The 21,240-nt window shown below is 47.2% G+C and overlaps 2 protein-coding genes across 4 annotated transcripts in view; one reads left to right on the top strand and one right to left on the bottom strand.

The window, feature by feature from the left end:
- The window catches only part of DOCK4 (dedicator of cytokinesis 4), a 481,793-nt gene extending 475,095 nt beyond the window's left edge, over positions 1-6,698 (bottom strand). For all 3 annotated transcript variants that reach the window (XM_075558568.1, XM_075558567.1, XM_075558566.1), the window contains exon 1: positions 6,384-6,698. In XM_075558568.1, the coding sequence (XP_075414683.1) occupies positions 6,384-6,420 (37 nt within the window). In that variant the 5' untranslated portion in view covers positions 6,421-6,698. The remainder of the gene's footprint in view (positions 1-6,383) is intronic.
- Positions 6,699-6,976: 278 nt separating this feature from the next.
- The window catches only part of ZNF277 (zinc finger protein 277), a 102,189-nt gene continuing 87,925 nt past the window's right edge, over positions 6,977-21,240 (top strand). The window contains exon 1 of the mRNA XM_075558569.1: positions 6,977-7,111. Within this exon, the coding sequence (XP_075414684.1) occupies positions 7,021-7,111 (91 nt within the window). The 5' untranslated portion in view covers positions 6,977-7,020. The remainder of the gene's footprint in view (positions 7,112-21,240) is intronic.

Genomic DNA, 21,240 nt, shown 5'->3' on the forward strand with positions numbered 1-21,240 from the left:
GGTTCAAATCCACCCAGAAGTACACTGGAGAAAAGACCTGAAAGTCTACCACCTAAAAGCCACGGCCACTGAAGGCTCTGTGGAAGGCAGTTCCACTCTGAAAAACAGGGGTCACCACGAATCCAACCAACTCAACAGCAACTGGTTTGGTTTAAGTTAGTTTAGTGACCAACATTTTTACTGTATCTCATTTTGTACATTGAAAAGGCAAAGAACAGAAGATCGCACACATAACACAGAGCAAGGCAAGGAACATGTGGTGGTACGAAAGAGTATGAGGGGGCTTTATAAACTTGGAAGAAAAATGGAATTGAAAGATAATAGAATTTTCGACCAGCTCTCTGAAGCCCCTTCATCTTTGCAAATAGTCAGCCAGGAAATGAAATGGTTTTCTTATTATGAATTATCATCAGATAAGATCAAAATCCAGTAATCATGATTAAGTGATTTCGTCTTAGTGAAGCTGACTCATCACATCGTCAGTGGAAATGACCATTCCACTTTGGAGGGTAGGTTCTAATAGCAGAATCATTTCCTAACTCTGTTGCAACTATTAGACTCTATAAATATGCCATAGTTATCGCACTTGGGCTAGGCTTTCTTTGCATCCGATGTTCCTCGAAGGAGGCCTGGTGGTGTAGTGGTTACGAGTTAGGCTGTGATCCAAATGTTCAGCAGTTCGGAACCACCAGCAGCTCTACGTCAGAAAGACTGGGCTTTCTACTCCAATAAACAGAATCTCAAAAACCCACAGGAGCTCACTCTAACATATATGTTCACAGCACAGAAACTCTGCTAAAGCCTGGACATACTATCTCAAAAGATGACTCTGAAAGTCTAGTCTCCTTTTGGTAAGGAGTAGAGCTAGAGACAGCCAAACCTCGTAATCTGAACTATGTTCTTCCCTTTTCTGGTACCCACTGTAATATCCTCCAGACTGGAGAGGAAAGCAATGCCTCCCTAAGCGAGGGCCCTTAGTGAGAGAATCATCTTTTAGAAGCCTGGGCCAGAAAGAGAAAGACTTTTATAGGCCACTCCCAGAGAAAGCCTGGCCAAGGCACCAATCAGTTCTCACTGCTCTGCCTGCAAAGTCAGCTAATGGCACTTCACTTGAGGCTACAAGTCACTCTCCTTTGCTTCCTACAGACTCTCCTCTCAGGCTCAAAATGCCACCAATGATGCCAAGCAGCCCATCACGACTCAGCAACACACCTTATCTAGACACATGATTGCACCACAAATAGGAACACCTGGAAGAAGCGCTTATCTACAACAAGGAAAAGAGCTAGAAGGAATAGAATCCTTTGCCCTATAATTCTTCCACACACACAGCACCTTTCTGATGGGAAAGAGAAGCTGAATGGAGGGGACTGAAATTTCTTAATATGGCTCGTCCACCCGTGTCTCTGTAATTTCCATGCAAAGGGCTGTGCAAAGAGGATGTGGGTCAGTTTGAGTCGCCACACCCTGACTATAAGGATGAACCCTCTCAGAAGGAGAGAGAAATCCCAAGACCATTGGGAGAAGAGTAGTGCGGCATCTTCCAGATCTCGGTCCCATGTGGCGGAGGCAAAGAAATCATGAAGCAAAACCAAGGAACAGCCCTGGGTGGGCTTTCTGGGCCATAGAGGCAGAGGCCAAGGGACTATGTGGCTGAGAGGCTGAGAGTTAGAGAGGGACTTGGCTACTAACTGCAGAGAATTGCTACTGTAGAGTCTTGATATTGAAACTCCCTTGATATTCATATTCTCTCTCTCTCCCCCCCCCCCTCTCTCTCATTTCTCTCTCTCTCTCTCTCTTTCCCCCCTAGAGTCAATTGCTACTCAGAGTGACCCCGTGAATGTCCGAGGCTGTAACTCTTCATGGGAGCAGAAAACCTCCCCTTTCTCCCATGAAGCTGCTAGTGTCTTCAAACTGCTGACCTTGTGGATGACCCTGCGCCACCAGGACTCATGCCAATGGTATTAGCTGTGAGTGCTGTGTGGTCATGGTTCGATGTTACAAACCCAGCAGAGAGGCGTAGTGCCATGAGAGGAAAGGTGGATAAACAAGGATGGAGAGTGTTGCGTGTCTGACCTCTGCCACCTGGCAACGGGGGCACTGGAAGCGGTTAGCTATGGCCCCCAGCTTCAATGAGCTGTTTTCACACTACCTCTCTCCATGATGGAGAAGGTCATTTAAAAGGTATATAACTGCTACTCAGATGAGTTAAAAATCTCTTCATCAGAAATGATAGGCAGGAATATTTTAAGATGTACCCACACTATAACACAACAACCCATAGCAAATCTAAAGACAAAGACCTGCCGATCCATGAGGCTGTCAACCTTTCTCCTTCAGAGTGGCTAGTGAGTGGACTTGAACCTACAAGCTTTGAGTTAGCAGCCAAATGCTTAACTCACTGGCCACTGGGCCTTCTCTGTACTATAATGTACAGTGAAACTATAATCCTTAATTCCTAAAATGATAGACAGGACCATCAGATCAGCTCACGGTAAGTTTTGTTTCTTGTAAAGCTGGTGGGTTTTTTCTAACTGATCAAATCCAGCCCATGCTCTCCCTCCCACCTACCCCCAGGATGCACGCACTACATGTGGCTGGCTTTGAGAGGGACACTCCATGGCTCAACAAGGCTCCCAGGCTCCCTGGAAGCACCTTGCATAAATGTGGGTGGAGCCAGTGAAGGCAAAGCTCTTCACTCTCTCCCAGAATACTCCCCACCACTTGGGGGAGGGGAGATGACAGATGAGGGAATGCAGGAGGCAGATAGTGATCGTGAGGACATTTGTGAGGGGGCGATTCAGGGGGCATTAGTCACTGGCCTCGGAGCTCCTGCTGGAGGGAGAGAATCAAACAGACTGAGAAGGGGAGCCAGCCCACCACCAGCTCCTTTCTGAGAGTTTAAAGGGTAGGTGTTGCTACCCTTTGATCTTAGTGTAAAACCATGCAGAGCACAGGTCACGGCAAACACGCTGGTCTCCTAGCAAACTTCACACACCGAAATAACCCACACTTGTTGGGGAAGCTCTACAGACTTAGCCTTAGGAAGGACTTTAGATACATACATCACTTGACAAACTCACAAATGTCCCCCCCAAAGGCCAGGATCCAGAGAGGTCACATAACTTATCTAAGGTCACACAGCTGGCAGCAGTTCCTAGACTAGACCAAGAGTAAATCAGAATCTCCAAAGATAACAATATTCCTCTTGTGCCTAAGAGTTTGTTTGCAAGAGATGAGGTTTCCTAGAGCTCCGGACAATACGCTTTACGGCTATGCCTTTCTATATATCCTGAAATCAAAACAATTTGGTTTCTGGGTGCACATTGTTCAGGGAACCCTGGTGGTACAATGGTTCAAGTGTTCAGTTGCTGGCTAGAAACCAGGAGCCACCCTGCTGGAGAAAGGTGTGGAAGTCTGCCCCCCTAAAATATTGTGGGTAGCCGCAATGGAGATGAGCCAATGCCAGTGAGTTAAGAGGGTTTTTGTTTTACACAGTGTTTGGGAGCCTTGGTCGTGCAGTAGTTAAGCCTGTGGCAGGTTACTTTAGTGAATGCTTCACATGTCCATATTTACCTTGCTTATTGGGTAATCGCCCCTGGGTTGAGCAATCAGCTCCTAACTGAAGTGCAGCTGCTGGAATTCCCCCAGCTGCTCCATAGGTGGAAGATGTGGCACTCTGGCTTCTGTAATGATGTACAGCCTTGGACACCCCACAGGGCAGTTTTCTTCTATCCTATAGAGTTCCTATGAGTCAGAAATGATTCTATGGCCACAGGTTTGGGATTTGTTTTTAATTGATCAGATAACCAACCACCCATCAATTAAATGCAGGAGACAGTGCCAACACAGATTCGACAAATTTCTATCTCAGAAGCATCTTACTACACATATAAGATGTACATACGTTTATCTATGTCTATAGTATGCTCCTTAAAATTTAAGCATAACCATATGAGTACACAAAGCTAACTCATCCCAAGTTACAAAAATGGATTTATTTCAACAAAGGAGGAAACTGGATTACTACTGTATCTACCTGACAAACAAACATCTGTGCCCATTAAATATCCTCCTTTGGTGCTTATAAAAATTACCTGAGAAAAACAAATACACACGTTAACCTAGGCAAAAAAAATTAATCTAAACTTTCAGCATAGGCAGCGAAATCCTGCTCTCCATGGTGGGAAATAAAGTCTGTAAGTGCCCTAGTGACATTTTCACAACACACACACACACACACACACCACTAACAGATGGATTCTCAACAACTAAGCATTCCTCAAGCCGAATGCTCAAAAATTAATAATAAAGGACGATTCGCCTCGCTGTATGTGTGCTAGTTCAGAAACCAAGAGGGCAGCAGTAATCCTGGGCACCCCTCTCTCAATCTCCGTTTTCCAAATGTGTGAGGCTCCTCCCCTCTTCCCCGACTCCACAGCCAAATCACTTACTGCCATGGAGTCGACTCCCACTCACAATGACCCTATAGGGCAGCCCCCTAAAAACTGAGGTAGCTGCTGCAGCCCCTAACACTTGACTGCCATTCCAGGAAAGGCCAGAGGTTTTTAAGCCTATGCCCACAGCTTGTAAAGGAAGACAGGAGAAAGCTAGCAGATAACAGCCCCTCAGCTGTGACCAGGCATATAAAAGAAATCAGCAAAATAATTCCCAACCCTCATCGAAATAATGCAACACGGGGAAGAAAGCAACATCTGGGATTGGCTCTTACTGGGCGGAGTTTCGTGGATGGAGATCTGAGCTCCCCTCGCTAAACCCTGTGAGACAGAAGCAAAAGTCTTCTTCCCATCAAGAGTTAATCTGCCCCCCCCCCCGCAAAAAAGAAGGGAGTCCAGAGAACGAAAATCACCACCACCCAGCTTCCAGTGGGGTGGCAGGCAAAGGCTACTTGGCACTTATGAGATAGGGAAAGACGGAAGCCCTTCCCAAAGGTGGGTAGAGCACCGACCATTGTCTTGCTAACCAGTCACAATCCAGCATGGAAGCGAATGTAAAAAACGCGAGGACTGTTTAATCACACAGTCCTTGCAGCGGACTCCAAAGTCCCTGTTCCCGGGAGAAGTTGACAGCAAAACAAAACAAAAAATCCCTGCGACGCGGACTCCCTCAAAGGGCTTTCCAGCTTTTATAAATCACAGCAATTAAACGAAGAGCCTACGTAGATATTTAGGCATCGCCTAAAGCATTAAATCTGCCCCCACCAATTAAAAAAAAAGTGCGTCAGTGAGATGGACAGGATATTATAGGAAATAAAGATCGTTATTAAAATCCTTATTGCTTTCTGTTAGACCTTCTGGGAGGTTATAATTGCATTTGGCCGCTGCAGGCTTGTCGGGGAGGCGGGATTAAACCGACACGACCCGAAAAGGGGCAACCCAGCTGAAATCAAACAACAAAAACAGGAACTGTGAGGGGCCCGCAACGGGAGGAGGGAAAGGAAGACTCCCGTTTGCATCAGTCAACATTAATGTCCTTTGTTGTTCACCTTTGCACAGACGAGCGAGAACCACCCTGTTCCTCCTTCTCTGAACGCCAGCGCAGGCTACTCCCTCCCTAAAAACTCCCTCCCGGCCCCAAAGACCGCGGCTCGCGGCTCTCCAGCCCCGATCGCTCCACCGCCGCCGTCCGCCACCCCGGCAGCGCTCACCCGGGCCGAGCGGGCCCGTGACCCGAAGTGGAAACCCCACTGAAGCACCCGCTCCCCTAGGACGATCCGAGAGCGCAGCCGCGCGGAGGTTGAAATTGACCACGACCCCAAAACACACGCACCGCACACACACTCCGAAGCGGAGGGAGGGAGAGAGGGCTGAGGTTGGGACCCCGCCGGCCTGTCAAGGGCCCTTTAGAAAACTGTGGCACATTCCGCACTCCGGGAGCAGAGAGCGAGCCAGAGGGAGGGAGGGCTGGCGTTCCCCTTGTGCTTGGAGGTGTTCTCCGAGCCCGGCTGTTGTCTCCCCTCGCCCCCCCACCCCAGGAAATCGCTGCAGCTCCCGGCCCTCTCCCCGCTGCTGTGGGCAAGAAGGAGGCGATCGCCTTTCGCTCTCCTTCCAACTTGACACGCGCACACGCCCCGCTGCCTCTCCAAACTCCGCAGGCAGAGAGAGCCTGAGCCCGCGGTGGCAGCGCGCACAGCCGTCCCGGCGCTCCCGGAGTCGTGCGGGGCGCGCGAGACCCCCGCGGGCCCGCGGGCGGGCGGGCGGCGCACCCCTACCCCGCCGGCTCCGCGAGCCCAGGACCTGCCGCGCGATGCCAGGACCAGGCGTTTCCAGCCGCGCGGCGCGAGGGGGGCTCGAGGACAAGGACGCGAAATGCGCACCGGCTCGAGCCAGAGCGGCATAAAAGTTGGCCCCGCCGACACTCACCCACGCCGTATTTCTCGTGCTCCGTGGGTATCCACATGGCGAAAGGGGCCCTGGGGGCTTCAGGCTTGGTAATCCCCGCGCCCCGTCTCCGGCTCACAACAATGCCCGGCACCCGGGGAGCGGCTGCGGCGTTGGAAGCCCGCGGCTCTGTGCGGGTGGCAAGCGCTGGGCAGGGTCTGCGCTGCAGGCTCCCGAAGCCGGCGTTGACACTGCGCCGCTCAAGCCGCGCCGCCCGCCGCTCTCCCGGCGGCGGCTGCTCACAGTCCTCCGACGCGCTCCCGGGGACCCGGCGGCGCAGTCATTGTTCTGATTCACTGAACTAAGCGAACACGCCGGGCCACTCACGGGCGCACCCCCGCCCGTCAGAGGCTGGCTCTGCCCTCCCTTCCTCGCGCGCCCGAGGCACGCTGGGAAGTGTAGTCCTCTGCCGCCATCCCGGAAGGGGGCGTGGCGACAACGACTGGGGGCGGGCCTCAAGGGAGCCGCTTGTCGCGTCCTATTGGCCCAAAGCGCGACGGAGCCGCGTGGGCGTGGAGGAAACGCTGCGTCGATGGGCAGGGCGCCTAGAACTACGTTTCCATTGGTCCCCGGCCGGTCCTACCCGTCCAGGGGCCACCCTCTTATCCACGGCTGGGAAATGGCTGCTCCGGAGACCCAGGGGGCTGCGGCCCAAGGAGGGGAGGACCGCAATGGCAGCCACGGCGGAGTTGGGGGTGTTAGTTTCGAGGGTGAGTTTGGTACCCGTGGGTGTGAGTGGGTTTCATTTCTGCCCCGCTGGCCCGGAGTGCAACTGATCGCGGGTGCTCCCCGGGGCCGCTCCTTCCTATTCGGAGGCCACCTGGGCGCGTGGGGACACGGGCTGCCGGGGAAGACGCGGTGCGTCCGCGGGCGGCCCTGCGGGGCGGAAGGAAATGAATGGATTGCCCTTCGAGTTGGCGGCCCCACCTTTGTGCCTTGTATTGCATGGCATTGTGTCGGGTCAGGTTCACGCGTGAGTGATTGTAACCCAGCAGTTCTCAGCTCCTTTTCCTCGCCAGCGCCTGTGCTGGGTTTGGCCTTGTTTCCAGTTGCAGACTGGTTTCTGCTGTCTGAGCTGCAAGTTTGCCCCACTGCTGGCTGGAGAGGTCTCTGGTGGAAAAGTGAGCGTCTCTTGGGCTGCCCCTTGTGCCCACTGATCACTCTGGGAGTCCTCCTGGACCGAATGTGGGGCCGGGGACACCTTCCCAGACCTGATCCGCGTAGGAAGAGGAATGGAGGTGGGCACTTGTACTATTGGCTTCAGAGAAAAAGTTGAAAAGCTTGATGAAAACCATCTCGGGTTCATTGCCCTGACTTTCGAGTTGTCTTCTGAGCCATTTGTCGCTGTAGAGATCAAACAGCTGACTTCAAAGCTGCACAGACATTGTCTTCAGAAATGCTAGCCCATTCTTTTCCCTGTAGTCCATCAATGCTCTCTTGTAGCTTTAGTTCCTCCTATATACCATTTGCCTTGCGAGGGGCTTCAAAAAATTTGCAAACCTAAAAAGATCAGGAATCTAACTGGGAACTTTTTGAAGCCCCCTCGTATATAATTAAGCATGGCAAGTTGTCTTTTTCTCATGGACATGTGTGACATAAATTTTGTTTTCAGGGGTTGGCTTGTTGATAGGTCTGTCCTGATTTTGTTTCCTCGTTCAACTGTGACAGTCTTAAATCTTATGTCAGCACCACTGAGAATAAGGTTCAATTTCTTCCCACTTCCCATAAGCAGGGCTCACTAGCTCTGAAATTATTCACTAACTCCATCACAGATATCAGTGTTTGGTAGGCACTTGAGTAGAATGCTGAGTTGAATGACACCCGCAGAAAACCCTAGGGTTGTAACCCCTGGGTCAATCCATCTCATTCAAGTCCTCTACTGCACTGAGCCTGATGGCCCTTTGCAGGGACTGCTGGTGGCACTGTGATTGCATGCTGCGCTGCTAACAGTAAGGTCAGCAGTTCAAAACCACCAGCTGCACCACCGGTGAAAGATGAGGCTTCCTACTTCTGTAAAGAGTTACAGTCTCCGAAACCCACAGGGCAGTTCTACCATGTCCTAGGGGATCACTTTGAGTTGGAATTGACTTGATGGCTGTTAGTTGGGTTTGGGTTGGTCCCTCTTGTTTAGGTAGGTAGGTAAATACAGTTGTTGCTCAGTTTATCAGATCCTGTAACCTTCCTTGTAAAATCATAATTTCGTGAAAACTGCCTTTTTAACAAGAGATTTCTCTCTAGTTCTAAATAAGATGTCAGTCTGTATGTTTGTTATCCTGGGGCCAAGGGACTAGGAGTCTTGATGGGAATCCTCATAGCTATACAGCATCTGTTCTAGAAAGAGTCCCTGGGCCACATGCAAGCAGGTGCAGCACCTTCAGGGAAGCCACTGTGTGGCATACTTCTGACACGCCATCCACCTCCAGGAATGCCCCTGAATTGATTAAGTCTCAGAGTAAGCCTTCTATTACAATACCGCTCCCATACATTTGCCCCTACATATGTAAAAACAGTCAATAAACCCAACATCTGTCACACTTGGGAGTGTGTTGCTGGTGCTTGTGTTGGGGGCAGTGAATTGGCAGTAGGTTACCTTTAGAAAGCATTGCCCTCCTGAATCACTGAGGTAGTTTCTTCCGATAATGTTAGTTTTCACATTGTCCATATGCTGACTCATGTTCATAGTGACCTACAGGACTGAGAAGAACAGCCCATTTATGTTCTGAGACTAAATCTTTATAGCAGTAGACAGCTTCATCTTTCTCCTAAGGAGTGACCGATGGGCTAGAATTGCTGACCTTGCGGTTAGTACTTTAGTATGTAGCCCACCACTCCACTAGAAGCTGATAAATGAGTTGACGGCTGTAAGTTAGGTGTTCTGGAATAGGCTTTTTCCTTCTAAATACAAGCTCAGTAGACAATGAGCATGCTGATTTTGATGTGTCATACTTTTTCTCTTCAGACCTCGTGTTTTTAGGTGTCTGGAGGAAATGGAAGATAGTCGATGTGGTCAACTCCCCAGTCTTAAGCTTGAAACCCAGGAAGCAATCTCAAACCCTCTCTTGCCTTCCAGTCCTGTTAGATCGGTTACTAAGCCTCACTTTTCTGCACCTGAAATACCTGTTGATTTGCTCCTTCAGTTCATTCTCTACCATCACTGCCTAGTGACGTATCTGTGTCACCCCCACCCTCACCCTCAGCACTCAAAACTCCACTATTGAGTCCCAAAACTGCCACATTTGGTTTTGTCTGTCTAACTTCTTCTTGGCATGATATTATCATGTTTAAGAAATATTTGACCAAAACTGAGTTCAGGCCTGGACAAATGCAAAACCTCCTGCCTGCTTCTTGATTTCTCCTCCTTAAATCCACATTTTAACATCTTCCTAGAGAGTCATGGTTTTTCCCTTCAAACCTTCAATGTCATTCGAATGCATGTATAAAGTTAGGTCCCAATTCTCAATGTAGGTTTCTAGACTACCTGTCCAGCCTCATCCTAGGGGTCCTGCTTCCCTTCCCACATCTCCAGTATCAGTCTAGTAATTTAAAAACAAACAAACAACTCACTGCCTGGAATAGATTCCAACTCACAGTGCGACCGGATAGGACAGGGCTAAACTGGCTTCAAAGGGCTGACCTTGCGATTAGCAGCCTAATGAGCAACCACTCATTAGAAGTAACCACCAAGCTCTTCCCCTTACCATGTTAGCCTGCCCTTATTGGTTGGAAGCTCTGTCTGCCCCAGTAGCATGAACCACTGGAGGGCAAGACTTGCCATCCTTTTGCTTGGCTGCAGCTTGTGCTTGATAGAGTCTCTCTGAGTGGAACTCAGTTTGCGGGGAGTTGGCTTCATGGACGTGAGGGCTGTCGCTCTATCAGAGCTGCAGGTAGTGAACACACACGAACAGCTGCACGGCTGGCATCGGTTTGGAATGTATTAAAAGTACTTAGAATGGCAGCTGTTTTAAGAAGAAGAAAGTAGATGCAAAAGCACAGAGTAGATGTTTTATGTCTGAGAGAAAATGATATTCTGTCCATGGTAATCATAGCATTTTTGTGTAGTTTTCTAGCCTTTTTTTAAAAATGAGGTTGAAATGTTTTCATAGTGCTAAACGTTTCTCACAGAATATTTCAGATTTGACCTTCCTAACTTTGAGCTTTATTCCCGACCCCCATAGACCATGGGCTCGATCCTCTGCATGGCTTTGGGGTTCCCAGGCCAGCCCTCACTTCTGCCTCATAATTGGCGTGGCTCAAAACTCAGACTCACTGCCGAGTTGATGCTGACTCATGACAAGCCTAGAGGACAGGGTAGAACTGCCCTGTGCATTTCCAAGATTGTAAGTCTCTTGGGGGGTAGAAAGCCTCGTCTTTCTTTGGAGAACAGCTGGTGGTTTCAAACTGCCAGCCTTGCAGATCACAGCCCAACTCAAACCTTTCCACCACCAGGGTCCCCCTAATTGGCCTGACAAGAGAAAGATTGTGACATCTAGTAGACACAGATGCCCCTACATGTGTAATGCCTACCTTGGGATTGGTGTGATTATGTCATTGAGTTACATATTTGTGACAGCCTCATATAATTCCTGTTATGAAATTGGACCTGAGTAATTATTACTTGCTTTCAATATAAAGATATGCTGAATTGAACCATAAAACGACCTGCTCTTTGGTTCTTTTTTTTTTTTTTTGCTATTTGGTTCTATATCCACTTAAAAAGTTCTCAGTTTCTGGGCCATACGGAGTAACCCTGGGGATGCTGTGGGAAGTCTTGGCAATAACTGCTTCTGCTGTCAATGCATTCCTGGACCTGGGGGAGGGGGCGCTGTCAGAATGTCGGTCGGTGCCACCTGCCAGGCTGCTCTGCATGGTTCTCATCCTTGTGCAATGCCGCCCTCCTCCAAACCAGCTCCCACCACCACAGGACACTCAGACTCAATGAGAAGGAGGGGTGCCTGGTAAATTCCAGCCCAGAGATGTCACAGAAGAAAAAGAATGATAGGCTTTAGTGGTCCTTCATATAAGGTTGTTATGGGGCCAGCTGTAAGCATCCTCTTATTTTCCTATTACAAACACAAGGGATACAGCCTCTCGGACAGTGGTTCTCAACCTTCCTAATGCACGACCCTTTAATACAGTGCCGCATGTTGTGGTGACCCCAACCATACAATTATTTTCATTGCTACTTCATAACTAATTTTGCTACTGTTATGTATCATCATGTAAATATCTGATATGCAGGATATGTTTTCATTGTTACAAATTGAACATAATTGAAGCATAGTGATTAATCAGAAACAATATGTAATTATATACTGTGAAATATTTGTGTTTTCCAACGGTCTTAGGTGACCTCTGTGAAAGGGTCATTCGACCTCCAAAGGGTCGCGACCCACAGGTTGATAACAGCTGCTATAGGAGATTAAGCAGTGACAGTCTAGTAGAGATGTTACTAAATCGTTCCTCACTTCATCTTCCCAACAGCCCTGAGGTAAGATACTTCGTATTCTTTGCTGATGAGGAACCGTTTGCAAAGAGCAGTTTACAGATGGTTATAAAGTAACTAAAGGAGATTTGTAACCTAGACACTATTGTAACAATGTCTCAGTAAGGAAATGCCTTTGGATGCTGCTTGACACAGATTTCCCTTGAACCGAAAATAACTTCCAAAACTAACAGTGTGATTTTGAAGTCCACTGACTTAGGATCCAATCCCATTGATTTACGACAAGACACAGACAAGCCCATCCACCTTTGAACTTCAGTTTCTTCTGTCTGTAAAACAGATGTCTGTCTCTCTGCCTTACTGGGATGTTGTCATGATAGGTGAGGTGGGAATTACAGAAGCCTACTCTTCAAAAGTGGTGACAGTCATACCTGTAACAGGTGTGAGCAGGTGATGACATTAAGAACTAAAATCTTAATGTCTTTTCCATCTCCAGTAAGGTTTCTGTGGAAGGATTTGGTGGGCGCTTGGTATTGAGCAGGAGCTCTGGTGGCATAGTGGTTGTATATTGGGCTGCTAACCCCAAGGTCAGCAGTTCAAAACCACCAGCCACTCCATGGGAGAAAGGTGAGGCTTTCCATTCCCATAGAGTTACAGCCTTGGGAACCTTCAGTGAGCAGTCCTGTAGGGTCACCACTGTGAGTCAGAATTGATTCAGTAACATCAAATTTGGTTTTTTGAAACACTGTTCCCACCCCCACCCCTGCACACACAGAAGAATGGTACTGCCTCCCACAGCACACATTCTCCCCCTTCCGTCTTGAGAAGTGAAGTCCTGTCCATCGCCCAGGGTTGTAAACATAAAACCAGGTGGGGGTGCACAGAAACAGCCTCCATGACCAGCACCTCCAGGAATTAGGTTTTTAAATGCTGTCCCTGAGAACTCTGCCACTGAGGTAGGGTGTGACTCTGTCATTATTTACTGATAAACTCCTCTGGCTCTGAGGGAATTGGCAGTTCACTGATAGTCCATTCCTTAAAGACTCGCCAGCTCGTGCTGCAACACATGTATTCTGGTATCTTTCACTGTAGGAGTTGAGTAAAGCTTTTTTTTAAAGATCATTTTATTGGGGGCTATTACAGCTCTTAAAACCATCCATACATCAATTTTATCAAGCATATTTTTACATATGTTGCCTTCATCATTTTTAAGACATTTTCCTTCTACTTGAGCCCTTGATATTACCTCCACTCCATACCATTGGCTATCTCCCTTCACCCACATTTCTGCTGTTCATCCCCAGGGGAGAGGGAGTAGTACATTGATCATTTCCCCCTTCCTACCCCCCTCCTTCCACCTACTGGTATCGCTACTCCCACTTCTGTTCCTGAAGAGTTTATCTGACCTGGATTTTATGTGTCATAAGCTCTTATCTGTACCAGTGAATGTGCTCCAGTGTAGCCAGAACTGAAAGGCAGGACCGGGGTCACGATAGTGGGGGGTGAGGAAGCCTCAAAGAACCAGAGGAATACTGTGTTTCATCAGTGTTCTACTGCGCCCTGGGTGACTCATCCCTTCCTTGCGAACCTTCTGTGAGGAGATATCCTATTGTCTACACATGGGTTTGGGGTCTCTGCTCTGACCGCCCCCCCCCCTCATTCTCAGCAATATGTTTTCATTTGTTTTGTGGAGTAAAGCTTTTTAGAATTAAATTAGAACTGCAACTCTGCTTCATTGGGGGGGGGGGGGTGGAATCAACCATTGAGAATCAGTAGAATATTTTAAGGAATATAAGAATGTAGAATTCTATTGGGCTTTCTGCATGAGTCTCACTCCTTTCGAGTTGATTCTGACACATAGCAACCCTATAGGAGAGAGTAGAACTGACCCTTTGGGATTCCGAGAATCCCTAAGGAGGTTTAAATTCTGCATTGGAATAAACAGCCTCATCTCTCTCCAGTGGATTGTGGTTTCAAACTCCTGACCTTGCAGTGAGTGCTTTGCCTACTACATCACCAGGGATCTTGTCAAAACCTGGTGCTGGGGAGTTCTTTGATGACATGTGATAGGGGCCATAACACTGTAAGTGAAATAAAAGTATCTCTCAGTTGTTCCGTGACAGAAACGTCTTCCCTGGCTTTTTGAACACTGATGGGGGGCTTCTCCCCTCCCCCTTACGCGTCATTTGTATTTTTTGCCTTTATACTAATATGGCCTTATCCTCACCACCTTAGTGCGATTTGTCTTGTACTGTTTTCTGTTGGGTTTCCCACCTATGAAGCACAGGAGGTATGGATGTAGGAAGACAGTAACTGCTACAAGATGTTACAGGGAAGGCAGGGTGGGTGTGGGCAGAGAGGGGATTCGGGAGCACTAGCCCCAATGGTGATCGCGCAGCTCAGTTTGAAGGTGGTGTGACCTTAGAAGGCGCCAAGATCGATGTGGTGATTGTACAACTCCCCTTGATGTGATTGAATAATTGAACTATTCACTTGTATGATATGTGATTTATGTGCTGATAAAGCTGTTGAAAAACAAAAAAAATTACTGCCATCGAGTCAACGCTGACTCCTAATTATCCACGGTGGGTTTCCAAGACTAACTTTTCAGAAGTCGAAAGCCAAATCTTTCTTCCACAGAGCTGCTGGTGGTTTTGAACTGCCAACCATGCAGTACGTAGCCCAATGAACAACCACACTGTCACCAAAGTACCGTAAATCTGAAAGCTCAGTAAAAAGAGTAGGAAGAATGATCTTGTGGTTCAAACACTCATTCACAGCCATTGAGCCTTTCCTGACACATAAGGACCCTGTAGGACAGGGTAGACTTTATGTGGGTTCCCGACACTAACTCTTTATGAGAGTAGAAAGCCTCACCTTTCTCCTATGGAGCAACTGGTGGTTATGAACCCCTGACCTTACAGTTAGCAGCCCAGTGCATAACCATTACACCACCAGGGCTCCTTGGCCATAACACATCTTTGGAATTGGACAAACTCTACAAGTCATTTTACCCCTCCATTACTATTATGACAGCTGCTGCTGCTGAAGTCTGAATAAGAATTTAAAATGATTGCAAACATATCAAATAATAGTAGAGCTGCCATCAAGGCAAGCCCCTGATCCAACGGCCGTACTTTTGTTTAAGCACTCTCCGGCTAGGGGCTGGGTCCCATCCACCTGTGGGTCATCCTGCCCTCTGTGACAGGGCCGTGCTGCGATGACCCTTGGTGTTGGCTGAGTGCTCACTGCGCTCGCACCAGACTAGCGGTTCTGTTGGGCACCAGGAAGGACCTCCAGCCTTTCCGGTGGAGCATTTCCATGTAGTTGGTGGGAGTCAGTTTCTTAACAGCACAAACAAGAGTGTTTCCTGTCCATAATTAATGAGAAGTGGATGTTTGAACCTGTGATATGTATGCATTGACTGAGGAGCTAAACTTACTAAAGTGTGTTTTTTTTTCCTTGAAAACCATTTTATTGGGAGCTAATACAGATGCCATTCCATAGTTTAATCACATCAAGCAATATTGTACAATTGCTACCACAATCAGTGACAGAACATTCTGTTCCATCTTGAACTCCTTGATATCAGCTCCCCTTTACCACCACACCCCCATGTGTTTATTTTAAAAGAAATTAAATCATCTCATTCCCTAGTTTTACCTACACTCATTTTCTGACTTTCCTTTTCCCTTAGCTGGGTGATGAGCCTTCACCTCTCCTAGGGCACAGCGGAGGCCTTGCCTTTTTATTTACTTAAGTCTTCTTTACCCAAATACCTAGAGAGATTTGTTTTTTAAATGGAAAGACCTCGGATTGTAATTGTGTTTACTTAGCACAGCCTTCTGTTATATAACAATCTGCTATTCGCCAGTAATAGCCAATTAGAACGGAAAGTATCTTGTACCCGCTAATCGTAATTACCATTATAAAGCAATTAATAGTGAGAGCCCGTTGTTGAGCAGTAGCACATCAATCTAGCCATCGTTCCCCTTCAAGCACCGGACAAGTGGATTTCTCCTGGGGAAGCGAGAGGAAGGTGAGAAACAGAATCTGCTCCCTCACAGCCCAGTTTATGAATGGCTTCTGAAAGTATAAATATGGACCCAAAAATAGCATCATGACCTGCTGCCTCTGGGGGCTTTGTGTTAGTCCTCCAGGAGCATAACCACAGACCCTATGCCGTAGTGGTTGCTCATGGGACAAGAAGTTTAATATAAAAAAATTATTATGAAGAAAATAGCACTTAGGGGATATCGAGACAATAGCGTACACACAATTCCCTCATTACATTTTATTTCAGAGCATCGTGGGCCACAAAAAATTACCTCGGGGGGCCGCATGCGGCAAGCAGGCCGCCACTTTGACACCCCTGTTTTAGAGCAATCTTTTGCTCACAGTCAAGGTTTGCCAGTTTATAAATGGGGGGGTTAGATGGTGTGAGTATCAGTACCCTTTCAACAGCATATGCCAGGTAGCCATCAAAGAAAGAAGATATTCCGTTTACAACTAGGGAGCCCACATTACGAAACAACCAGCCAACCAACTCCCTGCCATCAAGTTGAGACCGACTCACAGCGACACTTTAGGGCCGAGTGCAACTGCCCCTGTGTGTTTCCAAGACTATAAATCTTTATGGGAGTAGAATGCCGCCTCTTTCTCTTTAGGAGCAGCGGGTGCATTTGAACCGCTGACCTTGAGATTCGCAGTTCAGTGTGTAGCCCACCATGTTATATAAGGGACTTCAAAAAGTTTGTGGAAAAAATTATTTTCTTTTTGGTCCAGTTTCCATTTTTTCCGTAAACTTTTTGAAGCTCCTTAGTACTCAATTTAGAGTCTCTGTGAAGGGTGGAGGGTGGGGAGAATCTGAGTACATCACACCCAAGAGCTAGTAGCACACATGCAATGTTATTCGTCATGTGTATTACACTCAGAGTAGGACATGCCCATTCCACCGCAGCCCTTGGTGGCCAAGCAACTCTGAGAGAACTACAGATTGGTTTCCTGTGCATCTGCCAAGGTGTGCAAGCTGCTGTTTGAGATGCTGTGGAACAGGAAGATAAAAACAACAGAGGCCTTGGCTTTGAGGAGCCTACATCCTAGTAGGGAAGCCAGCAGAAGTTCACAAACAACTGTTAGCAGCTAGAAAGTGCTAAGAAGCCCAGTGATTCAAGGTCAGGAAGAAAGACATGATTCCGAGCAGGTGGTATGGAGCCCCAAAGTCGATAAGATTTGAACCTGCAGAAGAGAAAGCATCCCAGGCCCAGGGGGAAAGAGGGAGTGGTAGAAACACAAAGGAAATAGAGAGGGTGTACCCCGTCTGTTCCTTCTGCCTGGTGAGAATGGGAGGTGAATGGAAGCAGAGGGAAAGAAGTTGGAAAGATAAGCTGAAGCCAGATCAGGAGTCTGAAAAGGTAGAAGCTGGTTCTGCAGGCGAGGGGGTTTGAGAGGAGGGAATGCCAAGATCAAAGTTTAATCAGGTAACAATGTGTTAGAAGAAAATTGGGTCAGGAGGCATACATTCTGCCAAAGCAAGAGATAATGGAAACCGACAGTAGACTTTACTACTGTGCCCCTGGTGATGAAGTCAGGCACACGTCCCTGCAATTAGAGAAATGGGACAGGGCAGGTTGCAGGTGAAGACTCTCACTGGTGGGTTGCTTTCTGCTCCAGCCCACCAGGGCTCATAAAGGCCCACCAGGACTGCAGGGAGAGACCACCTGACAAAGTTAATAAGGCACCACTGAGTGTGCAGACAGGAGCAAGACCACAGCTGGGACAAAAAGCCCAAGGAAACTGAGCTGTAAGGCCAGATTCAAGTTACCAAAAGCCGTCAAGAAAGGAGTTTAGAGGCACATGATGGGAGTGAGGTTGGGGGGCAGCAAGTCAGGCACTTTGAAATCAAGGTCACCGGATGACTTGAGGTCTGAATGATTCCAAGAGAAATTCAGAAGGAGACTTAACCCAACAAAGATAGAGACCTAGTCAGTGAGCCCAGAGCCATGGGGAGGTGAGCGGACACCACAAGGGGGCGGGGGCAGGGGGGAGCAGGGTCTGTGGAGGTAGAGTCACTGACTTGGGTCGGCCCCCTGTGGGGCTGCTAATGGGCTCAGGGACCCCTGCCATGCCCATAGAACTCCCCACCCTGAGCTCATTCATGTGAACAATCATCCAGGGATAACAGAATTCTCAAATACAAGGTGATAGCACCTCTTCTTTTTCACAACTCCTGGAGTCCCTGGAAGGAACCCAGATGGCAGAGCAGTTAAATGGTCAGCTGCTAGCCAAAGACACACACACCTCCCCACCCCCACCCCCCAGCCACTTTATGAGAGAAGGACAATGGCAGTCTGCTTAAATGACCACCTTGGCTACCGTGGAGCAGTTCTGCTCCATCAAGTAGGGTCCCTATGCATGGGGACCAACTTGTCAGCAGTGGGTTTTTTGGATAGAGTCTGGAATTTTATACTGGAAAGAAATGTTTCTATTCTTGATCTTTATCCTTATAAAATGTGAGTTGTTGGTATAACAAATTTAATTATGTTGATACTCTTTTCCTCTGTTTATATCATCTTTTTAGGTATCAGTATAGCTGTTCCTATGAATAAATCCCAATCCTGTTTTGCTTTCTTACATGAAATCTGAGTGGAGCTGACCATGCACATTTGCATGTCCTTATAGCCTAAGTGAATTAAAAGACCTTTGAGGTAATGGACTGAAAGGAAATCCATCTCCTTGCGTTTCAGCCTTTTTGAGAAGTTTTCTTTATACATTTGTGTTTTCGTTGGTTTTGTTCATCTGCGTTAAATAAAAAGAGGAGGAGCCACTGTCAAATTAGCATGCTACATTCAAAGTATGTTTGTGCTTTCATGGACAGTATTATAGGACTGTAGAATTTTAAGACAGAAAGGGACAATACCTTGCACAAAAGACGTTTTCTGCCCAAAGAACTTGCAAACACTGGTTAAATAAAGTGAGCCACTCAGCTTGCTTTCTTCGGGACTTGTTTATGCCAGTTTTTGTGATGGTCCAAGAGATAAATTTTGAATGCAGTTTCCCCAGTTTTTCAGGGCACCAGCTTTTCCTCCAATAGCACCTATTAACATTTCATGGCATGCTCCTGTTCCATGGAATTTGACTCAGGAAAGGCTCATCAGGGTCATCTCCAGCTTCAGACAGAACCCGTTGTGCAGAGCTTCGAGAGCCCAAACAGTGCTCCGGGTCAGCAATTCCAGGAAGAGCTCAGTCCCCTGGGTCCATAGTAAGAACTGCTGTAACTCACCTTTATCGCTGTCCTGCCTACAGCGAGGCCCTCGATAGATAGAGAGAGATGTACGGGCTAACCGGGGAGGGTGCGCAGAGGCGAAAACAACCAACCAATGGCTGCGCACTATTTGCCCTGCCACAGGGAGCTATGACATCCTTTTAAGGAGCATTAATTGTCTCCTTCCCCCCCACCACCCACACACACATACCTCTTTTATATTGAGGAAAGTAAGAGTTCTTTTATAAATGCCCAACGTATCATGGAAATAAATATTTGTATAAACAAAAGCTGACCACTTTAGCCCCAAATGAGGCCATTTGCTCTTCGACTCAGGACCCACTGCTTCTTCCTTTGCGTGTCCCTTCTTTACTGAATTAGGAGTTGAATATCGAACAATAAAATGAGCGAGGGCCCCCCAGGCACCAGTTCTGACCTGCTCCTCCCTTGGGACGCAGGCCCATGCAAGTCTGTCAACTGGAGCCATTGAATGCATTATTTAATGTTATAAAAATTTAATTCAAATTCCTTTCTCCACTTTCATTGACTTCAAGAATGTAAGGTAGTTGCAGTTTCTGATTTTTTGCTTTTAACTCTCTGTGGCATCATTGTCAGAAATGGCACTTATTAATGAAGTGATGAATACAGACACCTTCTTTGATGTAAAACCCACAACTAGCGTGGTGTAGAGGAATTTTGTAATGAAAGATGTTTTTAACGGCTTAGAAGTGATTAATGGAGTCATTGCAATTCACTTCTAGTTAGCAGTATTCCAAGCCAACTGGCAAAATCTCCATCCCATCAGGATTCCCACTTCCTTTAAATATGGTTGCAAAGACTGATTTAAGCCGCAGCGTTCAGAGGCTGCAAGTGGATAGTATGTGCCTTGTTCTCTTTCCCTAAAATCACATGCCTGCTAAAGTCCCCTTTGTGGCAAGACACTGATGAGCCAGAGTCTGAAAGAATCTTAAAACTTTATGACAACCCCTGCATAAGAAAACTGTATCAGACTGTTAGTGGACCTTGGAACCTGCTGTGAAATTCATTCAGCCACTACCATCAAGTTGATTCTGAGCCAGAGTGACCCAGAGGACAGAGCAGAATTGATCTGTGGGGTTTCCCATAAATCTGTGGGTTCAGACAACCTAATCTTTCTCCCTTGCCAGGGACTGGTGGGTTTGAATTGACCCACTACACCATTAGGGCTTCTTGAAATCCATTCATGCTTGTGGAAATTTAAATACGCCTTCATGTACTAATAGGCCACTTGTCTGATTTCAACCAAAGTTATAATTTTCATAAGTTTTACGCCATCCAACAAACATACAAATGTATTTGACACACTGGATGGATGGATGGATTGTGATAAGAGTTGTACGAGCCCCCAATAAAATGATTTTTTAAAAATACGTTAATACACCTTCAATATTGAAACCCTGATTGTGATAAGTAAGTACCTCCCCTTTCCACTGTTTTGGTGAAGTCAAGGTCATACTTTAAACTACAGCATAATTATCACTTTGATTTAAGGCCATTTTTAAAAGTTCATTTCTTTGGACATTTTTGTTGACTTTAATTCATGTAACACACATTTTCATAATTCACTTGCATTTATAAATAGTTGTACAGCCATCCCCACTCTCAATTATGGGATATTTCTTCTTCCTGCGCTTTCCATTTCCTGCCCACCTCCTTTGCCATGTCCTTTTGAGACTATTAATCCAGTTGTTTCTATTGGGGTACCTATCCTGGGTTTCATATATACAAAAGCAGACAAAAGACCCAAGAACAACAAAAGAACGAAACAGGAAACATCAGAAACAGTGTTAAAATATTAAACACTGGAACAATTATACATTGGATCAAGAAGGAGCTCCTGTGACAAGGCGTCACACTTTGACGGAACTGCAGGGACCCACCCACAATATCCTGTCTGATAACAGGCCCTTCCCTCCTGTGCCCTGCTCAGAGGGGACTCACCTGCCACTTAACGCACAGGAGGGCGGCCCTGCAAGTGGGTTTGTGGCTTTCACCAATATCTATTGCCTTCGGGTGTTCAGTATTCAGGTTCTAATATGTTCCTCCCTCCTGGGTTGGTTATTATTTATAATTCTTGGATCACATAACCTGGT

The sequence above is a fragment of the Tenrec ecaudatus genome, chromosome 9, assembly GCF_050624435.1.
Source record: "Tenrec ecaudatus isolate mTenEca1 chromosome 9, mTenEca1.hap1, whole genome shotgun sequence".
Taxonomy (NCBI): Eukaryota; Metazoa; Chordata; class Mammalia; order Afrosoricida; family Tenrecidae; genus Tenrec; species Tenrec ecaudatus.